Here is a 14,099-nt window from a genome sequence, read left to right on the forward strand (position 1 = left end):
GTGTAGGATGTGTTGGAAGATTCTTGTCCAGCTCCAAGGATGAGAGGTGGAAAGGTCTCCATTTATATCCCTTTACATTTGACATGGCTTGTGTCTACTGATCATCTCCATCCACTGGCTGCTGCTTAATGACCCACAAGCTCTCCAGCCTTCATCAAAATTGACAGATGTGACCCTGCCCTGATGATGAAGTTTAATGCTTGAGTGAATTCAAAAGTTGAGTCAACACTATCAGTTAAAAGGCTGTATTTGGTTTAAGCATTTTAAATTATGACCAGTGTCCATTTCTTTCCACGTAAATATGTTTTATGGAGGTACTAAGTAGAGGTCTTCTCAGGTCCAAAGAAATGTACCCGACCCGAAATTTACCCAAAGCCAACGTGCAATTTTTTTTAAAAGAAAGACTTGACCGGAGATTAACCATATTAGTCTTGAGTCCAACCCGACCCAGTGACGATTTTTTAACCCCGAAGTCCACTCTGCAGCCCCGCACGCAACAGTAAGACAGAATGAAACCCCTGTGGCCTCGCAACCAAACAGGTATTCGCTAAAATGTGTTTTTAAAATTGATTGACTTGTTGATTGAAACGAAAATCAATGAAAATTAACCTACCGCCAGCCACACGATGTCGCAAGGGCTCTTGGCAAACAGATGAGAAGTCGGAAAAGGGCTCGATGCACAAACGTGAGCTAGTTCGGATCTTCTCAGGTCCATTCAGCAAAACACATTCATTGCCACTAATATTATATCGGAGCCTTGTCCGATATAATAGGCACAGGTGAAACTTTTAGACCCGAACCCACTCAGGTCTCGGGTCGGACCTCGGCTTTTTGGATCTAAGTGGACCCGTAAAGACCTCTAGTATTGAGCTCTCACCCCAAAACCTTTGATCTTACCTGTACAGGAGGTCTTTAACATTTGGACATAACATTGCAATCTTGCAGTTCACCAGCCTCATATTGAACCTGTGTTCCACATTCATGTCTCCCCTCAGGACGGCCTCACAAAAATACACCTGCCCACAGCCAACCGTTATTAATGTTAATTTAGTATGTAAAAGTGAAATCAATTGGACTCTGTGATCAGATTGGCCAAAATGGTTTTTTTTTATCAGTATTTTTCTTTTAAACATTTGCCCTTTTCATTGTTATGTAACATTTGCAGTCTGATCAGATTAAATATCTGAAGTAAAGTTTGATATAAAGTGACAGTGGAGGTAAACGGCTCTCGGAGAGCGCTGAATTTTTTGGAGGGGTCAGCTGGTGTATTCACATGCAGATTGTTCTGTCAGTCAGTATTACTGGACACTGGTCACTGACTGTAGCTGTATAATATTACTAGACTGAAGGAAACAGACATGTGATTCTATTTGTTGGTGCTTATTATTAGGTTTAAATATTGAGTCCTTAATTCAGTGTGTTTAAAGGAACTGTTCACCTAAAAGTCATACATTTTTTCTTTAATGAAAGCAAAAGGTCAACTTTTAAGGCTATCCTGAGAGAGCATTTCAACCTGATGATATTACTTAGTATAAAATAATATAAAGAAAACATTTCATACAGTATTGAAACAATACGAGGATGAGACTATACAGTCTTAATTTTACACGGGCTATATTTGCATGGGTGTAGTCACATAAGGTGGCAGTCTTTTTTGTATTTTATGTGTGACATTTGAGCACAGCATTGAATGAGAAGTAAAATTTATTTAACTAACACTGTTAAATGACACTGGGAGTCAAGGCTATTTAGCAACTTCTTCACTTTCTATCTCAAGCAAACGTATGTGATGCTTTTCTTATTTTATATCACAAAGAGAAATATTTCTGTTCACTACTGTTTCTGAAATGTAGTCTTGCAGTCACGATAAAGATGTGTGCAGGATCATGTTATGTTAAAGGGATACTCCAGTCAAATTTGGAGTTATTTTATTAAATGTCCTTGCACTTGTCCAAGCTTTATAATGGTAGAAAACAGGGATCAGTGCACAACTTCTGACTTTAAAGGGACACAAGGCAGCATTTTTATGTTAATAAATCATCTTCGTAAGTCGGTATATGGTTAAATGACTCATTACCGGACGAATGAAGACTCTCTCGCCCGCCCCTACTGCCTGTAGGAAGAATACCCCACTTCGCTGTATCTGACTATATTAGGGTGACCATACGTGCCATTCTTCGGTGCGTCTTCCAGAAGTCGTATTTGTTGACAGCATACGCCATTCAGTTAAAAACATAAGACATGCAATCGTAGTTTCATTCTTACCTTAAAATGTAACTGTTGCTTTTCTGTAATAATAATAATAATAATAATCCTCTATGACGTATGCGGTCGCCATTTTGTTAAAATGTTTGTTTTTTCTGTAAATTGTCATTAGTGTTATGGTCATTTGGTGTTACCGTCATTGGTGTTACAGTCTTCTCTAATGAGTACTTCCTTAGCACTATTCCTTTAACTGACCAACATAAAAGCATACAAACAAAACAAGATGAAAAAATGTTTAAGTTTATAAGTTTTATCATATTCATTATCTATTATTATATTCTCATTTTATCAGGTATTGAAGATACAACGTCATGGATTCTTTATTAAAATGTATTAAACATAGATTAAGCTCCCCGTTTAGCGGATTCATAGATTTGACAAGTTAATTAATGCTATTATAGAAGTTTTGGGTGTTTTGAAAGAAGTTTATTTAAGCAGATTTCCATCACCCGAATTCCACCTTTTCTGTAGAATGACCCAGCTACCAAAGCGCTCAGCTGAAGAAATCTGGCAATCAGTTGAAAAACAGCTGGCATTCGGCGTCCTCCATGTGTTTTCAGTTGCGTTTAAAAGTTTTGGTGTGCACAACCCCTTACTTAGAGGGTATTCACATCCAGATCGGATGAAGGATTTAGAAATTACAGCCGTTTAATATGTAGCTCCCCCTTTTTAAAGGGCCAAAAGTAATGGGACAGTTGACATTAAAGCCATTTTATGGATAGGTATTGTCTATTTGTTAAATAATTTCCTCATGAATGACAGATGCTAAAGGTCTGGAGTTAATTTTAAGTGTGGCATTTGCATTTGGAAGCTGTGGCTGTGAACCCACATCGTGTAGTTAAGGGACATCTCCATTCAAGTGATACAGACCATATTTAAGTTTCAGTAACACAACAAATCCATCAGAGAGACAGCAGGAACATTAAGAGTGGCCAGATCAACAATTTGGTACATCCTGACCAAAAAAATTAAAACACTGGTGAGCTCAGCAACAATCCTGTATGTCTATATAGGATACAGTGGTGGATCATAGCATTATATATTACAGATATTGCAAGGAGAAATACAGAGGGTTTACCACAAGATACAAAAGCCTCAAGAATAAACAATAAGAAAGATTAGACTCCTAAAAAAGTCAGACAAGCTTAAAAAAAGCTTTATTTGGAGAGATAAAACTAATATCAACCTGTATAAGACTAATGAGAATAAAAATGATGGAGAAGGCCAAGAACATCTCATGATACGAGCAGACAACATCTTCAGTAAAATATCTGCTCAAGATTTAGTTTAGAATCCTTCTTGTACAATTTTTGCAGATTGCCATTTAAAAAAATACAAACACATCTATAAACATACTGAAGAGGAAAATCATTTGGACCACTTTAACAGTAGAAATGATTTTAGGGTCATACGCACAGAATCAGACTATAATGATTCCGCTCTGCACATTTAAAATGGCTGTTTATATCATTTGGTCCCAGTTGTGAGGGAATGATAAACAAAGCAGCGCTATATCTTGTTTTCATGCCGTAATCTGAGCGAATAATAAAACAATCAGAAAGCCGTTGTACACTACAGTACAATGTACCGATGGGAAGCAGGTGTGAGGCAGGTGGACAGAAGCAGAACGCCGCAGAGAAAACAGTCAGAACAATGAAATGAAGGAGGAAGACGTGTTGATGTGTGAGTAGAGATAACTCATTGTGCTGTGCCAGTCGGTCCCTGCACAGGTGCGCTGCCAGCTTGCAAGAACCCCAACCTGCTGCCGGCCAGCTGCCAGGAGACCTTTAGGACAGAGAGAGAGAGACCGGCGCTCCGCTTCTCACCACTCGCCAAAAACACGTTCATCACCCGTCAATGTGACACGAAAAACCATCTGGCGGCATGCTGAGAGACACGGCTTTAAACAGAGAGGAGGGGAGGATGTTATTAGCAAACCTGAAATAGTGTGAATGAGGTGTACGCGGAGAAAGATCAGAGCAGTAAAACAAAGTGTTTCTCTGTTTCTCTTTCTCTTGATGAGCAATAGTGCTGTTAATGCAAGTATTTTCTGTTGTATTTTTGTTCTGTTGTACTGAAGAGGGAATTCACTTAACAGATGTGCCACTGTTGTTTTTTAGTACAGAAGCTTGTTTTATTCACTAAACACAGACATAAGCCTAGACAAGGGCAAGAGCTTCAAAATAACAAAAAAAGTACTTCATTGCTATTTAGATGTAAACCGTGTGTTTGTTGTAGTCCAAGAAAAGAGATTTACGTTGGAGATGATAACTCGCGTCATTGTTTTCTTTGGGGTTTGTACCTTTTGCATATGGTTAACATGAACTAATACAGTACACACTTACACACCAAAGGGAGAATTGGACCACTGGTGCTCTTTCAGAAGCATAGAGTATAAGTACGTCTGAAATATTTTCTTGTACAGGCTCTTATGTTAAGATTCAATAATTTTACTCTTTAATGGCAATAAAAAGGTTATTAGTTAGTAACTGAAATGCCTTATTTTCACAAATGTCACTTTAGTAATTTCATTAATGGGGTTTGCATCCAAATGTGAAGCAAATCTTTTCAAAATCCACACAAAAATAAAAACAAATGTGAATTAGGTGCGTTTCCATCAAGATGTTAAAGCAAATGACGGTGGCATTGGTGATCCTAGTAACCAACAGTGAATAAAACAAGGCACGCTTAGAAAATGGAGACTATTTAGTTATGAGGATTTAGTTATGCTTTGGCAAGTTATACATTTACTAGCAGTGCAGCTTGTAATTGCTAAACTGAATACTGTGCACATAAGAAGAAATTTAGAATTTTTGATGCAGGCACTAGCAGCAGGAGCATTGCGACGACGTTGAGCCCCATATACTGTATGGGAAAGACAACGTCAGCGGAAACATCTAGACAATCAGTCATGTGGGTTTTAATGTTCATTACGTCAGAATTTATTCAGCAAATGCATTTCCATCTCTCATTATTCACATTTATTCTTACTCTATCGCATAAATCAAAATCCACCTTAAGCTATCGTAAAACTTTTTTTGAAAATTAAGGTATTATTATTCGAAATTTGGTGTTTCCAACACTTGTTTCTTATGCAGTACTTCAAAGTGTGCATAAAATCGGGTGATGAAAATCCAGCTGTATTTGACAAATCTGACTGTCTTTCTCTGCAAAACCTTGCAGTGTGCATGCAAACTTTTTTGCCAAAAACCTTCATTTCTTAAATAAATCACTTCTTTCACAAGACATAGTAAACAGTTGCAAAATCACTAAAGATGCAACTAGAAACATTGCAAATGAAAGTCTGAATGAAACTGAAGCACATATTAGGGGGCGCTGTGATCCATGTCACTGCCACATTAATGTTGTATTCAGGTCCAAGTTCTCACAAGAGACAAGTGTGAATGTTATCTATGGTCGTTATTTGTCTTCTGTGCACTTTGAGGACTTTACTAAAAAATTGTTTTGGCATTTAGTGGATTCTGCCAACAAAGCAGTATTTCTGAATGGCCTGAAGCCAGGATCAAGCATGAAAGTGAAAGTATTTGATGACCAGATTTGGTCAAGTTACTTGGAAATAGTAATTAGTTACTGATTACTGATTACTTCTCCAAGAAAGTAATCCTGTTACTTTACTGATTACTTATTTTCAAAAGTAATTTGTTACTTTACTAGTTACTTTACTAAGTTACTTTTCAAAAACATGATGCACGACCTGAATATGCTACAGTATAAAGCAACAGGTCCTGGTTGCATAAAGTTTTATTTTCCCTTAAGTCCACCCTTATGTTTCCCTTAAACTTAAGTTTAAGTTTTTTCTGTTGCATCTCCATGGCAAAATGTTTTATAACAACAAACCTGGGTCGCTGTCGTGAAACATTTAACGATTACCCTTACCTTAGAGAACCATTTAAGGGATTATACTGTATGCAACACCCTTAAAATATTCTCTTACAGTAGGTAAGGGGAATTTACCCCTTAAGTGTCATACTTAAGGGAAAAACTTAAGGTGTTTTATGCAACCGGGCCAAGACATTTCAGCCTAATTCTCTTCTTTCTGCATATTCTATCATCTAAGATTGAATTAAATGAAACATTCTCTGTTTTTACCTCTTGACGCGCACTAATTCGTGGGCGTGATGACGTTGTTGTTTTTTTAACGCTGCTATATCTATATATCTATCTATATAGTCTACAAACAATAATAATATTAACATTACTATACATCGTTTAAAAGGTCTACGGGTTTAGCATCAGTGTATGTCCCCTGTTTTGAGATACAGATGCTCTAGCATGATAAATGTAGTATTTTGTGACAGAAGTCCAGATGACAACATGCAAAATATAAACAGGACTTCTTACCTTAGTGTTAATATAACGATCGCGAGTCTGTTTCAGATGTGTGAATAACCCATGAAAACAGTCTTATAGAATTCATCAAATGACCAGGTCCACAGATGCGTATATTCCATGAAATATAGATATATAGTCTGTTGTTTACATCAGATTTCGCGTGAACGTGTATGAGATGGAGCCGCAGCGGTCATGTCAGCTGGGGGTTCGGGGACTTTTTTCAGTAAGTTTCACATTCCTGTGCCGGCTTGCTAGGTGTTTGCTCAGATTTGAGTTGGAATTTTTCGCTGTAGATAAAAGTTTTATTCCCACGCAGAGTGTACAGCGGACGCTGATGTTTTTGTCACCTTTAGAGTTAAACTCAAAGTAATGTCGATACTTCCAACCATTAAACGCTGCATAGTCTTGTTCTCTTCCGCGCTCCATGTTGTCTCTTCATGTTCAACACTACACTGACTGACGGCGCGGCACTCATACATCATTGTCACTCGACTCGCGTCACGACACGAGACAGTCTCACAAAACAAAATCAAGGTTTAAAAACGCAGTAACGCAGCCTGCTTACTGGGAAGTAACAGTAATCTAATTACTGTTTTTGCAATTGTAGTCCCTTACTTTACTCGTTACTTGCAAAAAGTATTCGGATTACAGTAACGCGTTACTTCTAACGCGCTACTGCCCATCACTGTTGATGTGTGTGGAGAGCATATGGGCAATATCATTATCTCATTTTTGATGAAGGTAGCATTTAGTGGCTTTTGCATCTGAGCTCCTGGTGTGTGTGTGTTTGTGTGTGTGCCTGGTAATTATCACGTTTTGGGGACCAATTGATAGGGTTAGGTAAGATAGGAATACCAGTACATTTGTGACCTTGTTGGGACATTTTGGGGGCCCCATGAGTAAACAGGCTTATAAATCAAACAGAAAGATATTTATTGAAAATCTAAGGTACAAGAAAGTTTTCTGTGATGGTTGGGGTTTGGATAAGGGGAAGGGAATAGAATATACAGTTTGTATATATTAAAGCTTGTAGTAACTAAATTTCATTGTATTATAAGCTCTTTTTATGCAGAGATTCTTGAAAATGCACTGTTGTATTGTTTGATTATTTTGGTTTATGACAAGATCAAAAGGAGCGCGTGATGCGCTGTTCGTTTATGCTGGGGAATGATCTCAGTTACAGCACAGATAGTGATGAACTTCTTGATATCTGCTTCAATCCAGTTTGCCGACATTTCTCGTCATGAATGTTGATCTGTTTTTAAATCCCTGTGTTTTAATCACTGTGTCAAAGAGCTGAACTTCAATGGTTTCGATGACATGTGCGTCCTCACTGCACCTTTACGGCATCGTTTCTGCCTCCTATCATAGAAAATGCTTTCCGTGATTGTTGCTAGGTCCTCTTTACGGGAGCGATTCCAGAACATTTACGAGTTTGTGTTCACACAGAAGCCTCTCTGCCAATTTTATGAAAATTTTCTTGGACCAAAGTGCTGTGTGAATGTGGTATAATTGTAATTGTGCATATGGTGGATTTTCTGCAGTGTCTTAAATTTGCTGATTATCTGCAATTTATCTGTCGTAAAACCATGCGTGTGCATTTTTTTATTCATTCATAAACTAGCACATTATGTACCATTCCATTAAGCTAGTGAACGATCTCAGTTTCAGTGAGATAGTGAGGAGCTCTCTGATAGCTGCTTCATTCCAGTTTGTAGGCATTTTTTATCTTGAATGCTGATATACGTTTACTGTATCAGAAATTGTCAAAGAATTACACGGTAACTAATATATCCTCACTACCACACAAACCATAATTTAAAATTCACTCCTATGATACGTTCTCTAATCCTTGTCTGAGCAAACAACGGTCCTGGAAGGAGGCTGGGCTTAGTGATGATTTAATACTCCACCCCCTCCTTTATTTAACAGTGTTGAAGCTAAGACATTTCAATAAATGTCATTTTATCTGCTGAGCACAGCATCAGGATAAAGTCATGTTTAGATGAGCATTTCCGACCTTAATGGCACCCTGGTCTGCATAAAGTGTTTCTTGAGTAGTACTGTGAATGGTGTAATAAAATCCTTAAACACAGAATCATCATGAGGCAGCAGTGTTATCACTATAATTTGCACTTGGCCTTTCTCGCCTGTTTTATGTGCAGTAATCACTGAAGCTCCCATGGGATGAGATGCTCATCCCCCTTCACCAGGCCAGCTGACAACACACACACACACACACACACACACACACACACACACACACACACACACACACACACACACACACACACACACACACACACACACACACACACACACACACACACACACACACCCACTGGATTTTTCAACAAACCCCTTCAGATGTTAAAAATTACTTGTCAGAGTTTATTACCTTCTATTCCTCAGGAATAACGTGGTCTGGTTTGTGTCTTTTAGACCAGGTTATGTCTTTGCTGGCCATTGAAGCAGTGATAATCATCAAACTTTTTTGAAGGAATAGGTCACACCCAAACAATAGTACTCTATGGGGTGGTTTCCCGGACAGGGATTAGACTAGTCCTAGACTAAAATAAAAGTAAGAGCTGTCCAAACTCAAAACAACTTGCACTGACATATCTTAAAATACATCAGTGCCCTTTGTTTTGCCTCAAAATGCACATAAGTAATGTTTTTAGTAAGGTATGTTTGTTAAAACGAGTTATATTTTCCAATTAAACTCGGGTCTAGTCCTGGCTTAAGCTAATCCCTGTCCAGGAAACCGCCCCGAAATGCTTGTGTTATGTATTCATTTAATGCTTTACATGTGTGTGATTGTGGACATCTGAAGCTCAAGTACATGAATGCAGTCCTGCATTGAATCATACTGCAGATCTCATACTGTAATATTTTTCATATTGTTAATGTGGTCCAAATGTCCCCACAATGATAGGAAATGTTTTAACCACCTAGATTGTGGCATGATGCAGTCAGATCTCATTCACATAACATAAACCGGAACATTAGAGAATGACACAATTGGTGTAAAAAGTTATTTATTATGACTCAACTTGTATACTTAAATGTTCTGATTTCTTTGTATGAATTCAATATTTGGCTTGATGGCTACAACTGGTGGAAATTTTGTGTCAATTGCCCACTTAGAAATCCCCTTACTGATAAAAATGCTGATGTCTCAATTACTTATTTTCTCCGCTGTATTTTCAATTGACGAGTCACTGGGGTGTGTTAGGGGTGGCTCCAATGTGTTATCGAGCCATCGTTTTTGCCCCGCCCAAAAATCCTGAACACAAAAAACAGTGTAACTCCACAATTGAGAACTACAATTTTTCCAACGTGTTCCAGCAAAACATTTCTAACATTTATAATGTGTTTAGTAACAATTCTAAAAAAACAAAAAACAACTTCTACAAATGCAGAGAATTAAATGCTTCTTAATATAAAGCATAAGGCGAACAACCTTAAAATGTAACCACAGGTTGTAAAAAGCTGCTGGCAGGTAGTTTTTTTTAGAGAACAGTCTTGTTTCTAGAAAAGACCAAAACCTCTTATTCATGTGTCTAATAATATTTGCTGATGTGCCATTGCATTAAAAATGAAGCAAGGCCCAGTGCATCGTCTATTTTTACTTACAGCAATAATAGAGAATTAGGAATAATGCCACAAGGGCTTTTTGCAAATTAAAGAAATAGTTCATCCAAAAGTCAGCCATCATTTACCCTCTTTATGCGTAGAATGTAAACTGTATTTACCCTAGCAAACCTAGCCCTTTTCCTTACATAAAACTATAATAATGTCCTCCAAAGATTTAGGAGCAAGGTTCTTATCTTACTCTTATGATTTGAATTACATTGGTTTGAGCAGATGATTCACTTTTTGGTAAAGTATTTCTTTGAAGGTACTAAGCAAATGAAAATTTCTAATTTTCACAGGAACTCTTCTGGTGGAGAACATGCAGATAAATGGAAGAGCAGAAGGTCCCGACCGAACCATCTCTTTGTCCTTACGAGACAACCAGGACTACTGGGTCATCCTGGACCCGGTCAGACAGCGTCTATATCTCAACAGCACCGGGCGAGTTCTGGACCGAGATGTAATTATCCATTAGATTCTTCATGCACTTCATGTTTCCCTTCATTGCTTTCAGTTCAGGAGGAACGATGATTAAAAAATAAACTAGTTATTCACAGCTCTTTGTAATGGTCTGTAACCAAATGGTCATTTCCCGCTTGGCTGCTGAGTGCACGCTATGCAAATGAACTCTCTCTTCTCCTTGTTCTTGTTTAGCCACCCTCCTACATTCAGTCCATTGTAGTGCAGGTTCAGTGTACTAATGAGCTTGTTGGCACGGTGATACTGCACGAGGTGCGGATAGTTGTTCGGGACCGGAACGACAACCCTCCTCGCTTTCAACAGCCTCGATACTATGTAGCCATTAATGAGGTGAGTTTCTCTTTAGCTTCGTCTTTGTTTTCTTCACTGCAGATGTTACTTTTTTACAGGCAACAAATTTCTGTAAGTTCTGCTGAACATACTCTAAAGTAAGTTTAAAAAATTTTAAGTGTTTGCTAGAGAAGGTAGATGCAATAATAAACACCATCAGCCAACATTGCCAATATCTATACAGCTGCAGACAACATGACGCTCAGCCTCAGACAACATTACACGCAGCTGCAGACGACATTGCAAACATGCAGCTGCAGACAAAATTGCAAGCATGCAGCAGATGACATCACACGCAGCCTCGGACAAGATCACTCACATGCAGCTGCAGATAATATCACAGGCAGCTGCAAACAACATTTCAGACATGCAGTCTAAGGCAACATCACACGCAGCTCCAGACGACATCACACACATGCAGTCTCAGACAACAGCACACACACGCAGTCACAGACAACATCACATGACTGCAGACAACATCACGTGTGTGCAGCCACAGACTAAATAATACGTGCAGCCATCATCACGCTCGCAGTCACCGACAACATCACACGCACGCAGCCACATACAACATCAGACGCAAGTAGCTGCATACAACATCACACACCCACATACATCAAATGTGCTCAGTCGGAAAAAACAATACACATGCAGCAGTAGATAACATTACACACACGCAGCAGCCGACAACGTCATGCACGCACCTACAGACAACATCACACGCAGCTCCAGGCAGCATTACATGCATGCAGCTGCAGACAACATAACACGCAGCTGCAGACAACATTGCAAGCTTGCAGCTTTAGACAACATCACATGCATCTGCAGACAATTTCAATATATGCAGCTGCAGACAATATCACATGAATGCAGCTCCAGACAACAACACAGGCATGCAGCTGCAGACAACATCACACACACGCTGTCGCAGACATCACACGTGTGCAGTCGCAAAAAAAACTTCATGCACGCTTCATGCAGACAATATTGCATGCAAGCAGCTGCAGACAACATGACGCGCAGCCTCAGACAACATTACACGCAGCTGCAGACAACATTTTAAACATGCAGCTGCAGACAACATTGCAAGCATGCAGCTGCAGACAACATCACACGCACCTCAGACAAGATCACTCATATGCAGCTGCAGATAATATCACAGGCAGCTGCAGACAACAATACAGACATGCAGTCTCAGACAACATCACACGCCTGCAGACAACATCAAGCGCGCGCAGCCGCAGTCTAAATAACCTGCGCGGCCATCATCACGTGCGCAGCCACAGACTAAATTACGCTCGCAGCCATCATCACATGCGCAGCCGCAGACAACATCACACGCAGCCACATACAACATTACACACAAGCAGCTGCATACAACATCACTTTCACACAGTACACAGTCGCAAAAAACAATACACATGCAGCTGTAGATAACATCACAAGCAGCTGCAGACAACATTACATGCATGCAGCTGCAGACAACATCACACACAGCCTCTGACAACATCACACGCAGCTGCAGACAACATTACATGCATGCAGCTGCAGACAACATCACACGCAGCCGCTGACAACATCACACGCAGCTGCAGACAACATTACATGCATGCAGCTGCAGACAACATCACACGCAGCCGCTGACAATATCACATGCAGCTGCAGACAACATCACACACAGCCTCTGACAACATCACACGCAGCTGCAGACAACATTACATGCATGCAGCTGCAGACAACATCACACGCAGCCGCTGACAATATCACATGCAGCTGCAGACAAAATTACATGCATGCAGCTGCAGACAACATCACACGCAGCCGCTGACAACATCACACGCAGCCGCTGACAACATCACACGCAGCTGCTGACAACATCACATGCAGCTGCAGACAATATCAAAAATACGCAGCTGCAGACGACATCACTCACATGCAGCTGCAGACAATATCAAACATACGCATCTGCCGACATATCACACATGCAACTCCAGACGACATCACATGCGCGTAGCCGCAGACAACATCACACGCATGCAGCCACAGACATCAGATGTGTGCAGTCACAAAAAACAGTACACATGCAGCTGCAGACAACATCACATGCAGCTGCAGACAATATCAAAAAATACGCAACTGCAGACAACATCACTCACATGTAGCTGCAGACAATATCAAACATACGCATCTGCCGACAATATCACACACGCAACTCCAAACGACATCACACGCGCGCAGCCGCAGACAACATCACACGCATGCAGCCACAGACATCAGATGTGTGCAGTCACAAAAAAACAGTACACATGCAGCTGCAGACAACATCACATGCAGCCTCGGACAACATCACATGCAGCTGCAGACAATTCATACACAGCTGCAGACAACATTGCATGCATGCAACTCCAGATGACATCACAGGCATGCAGTCTCAGACAACATCACACACGCGCAGCCGCAGAAACATCACATGCATGCAGCCACAGACAACATCTAACGCTCACAGCTGCAAACAACCTCACACGCACTCAGCGGCAGACACAGCCAGATGCATACAGCAGACAACATTACAGACATGCAGTCTCAGACAACAGCACACGCACACAGTCACAGAGAACATCACACGTGTATGCAGCTGCAGACTAAATAATGCATGCAGCCATCATCACGCTCACAGCAGCAGACAAAAGCACACGCACGCAGCTCCAGAAAATATGACCCGCGACAGACATCACACACAGCTGCAAACATCATCACACATAGCTGCATACAACTTCGCACACAGCCTCGGACAATATCACACACATGTCGCTGCGGACAATATCGCACGCAGACAGGTGCGTCACAAAATCATACAGCTCTGCCTGCTTCACACACAGATTGGATTGCACTGCTTCTTCTTTAAAACTAAACATGAGTGAAAAACTACTAGCTATTTCTACTATTTTTTTTTCAAAGCATTAATGATGGTAAATTAACATACATTTTGATGCTAAATAAAATATGAAATCATTATTATTTAAAGCTCAACATTC

General features: G+C 40.1%; 1 protein-coding gene across 3 annotated transcripts in view; it reads left to right on the forward strand.

The window, feature by feature from the left end:
• The window catches only part of pcdh15b (protocadherin-related 15b), a 297,173-nt gene that overhangs the window by 53,413 nt on the left and 229,661 nt on the right, over positions 1 to 14,099 (forward strand). For all 3 annotated transcript variants that reach the window (XM_055175304.2, XM_073866716.1, XM_073866717.1), the window contains exons 5-6: positions 10,554 to 10,714; positions 10,909 to 11,064. In XM_055175304.2, coding sequence (XP_055031279.2) covers positions 10,554 to 10,714; positions 10,909 to 11,064 — 317 coding nt within the window. The remainder of the gene's footprint in view (positions 1 to 10,553; positions 10,715 to 10,908; positions 11,065 to 14,099) is intronic.

The sequence above is a fragment of the Misgurnus anguillicaudatus genome, chromosome 4 (genome assembly GCF_027580225.2).
Source record: "Misgurnus anguillicaudatus chromosome 4, ASM2758022v2, whole genome shotgun sequence".
Lineage (NCBI taxonomy): Eukaryota > Metazoa > Chordata > Actinopteri > Cypriniformes > Cobitidae > Misgurnus > Misgurnus anguillicaudatus.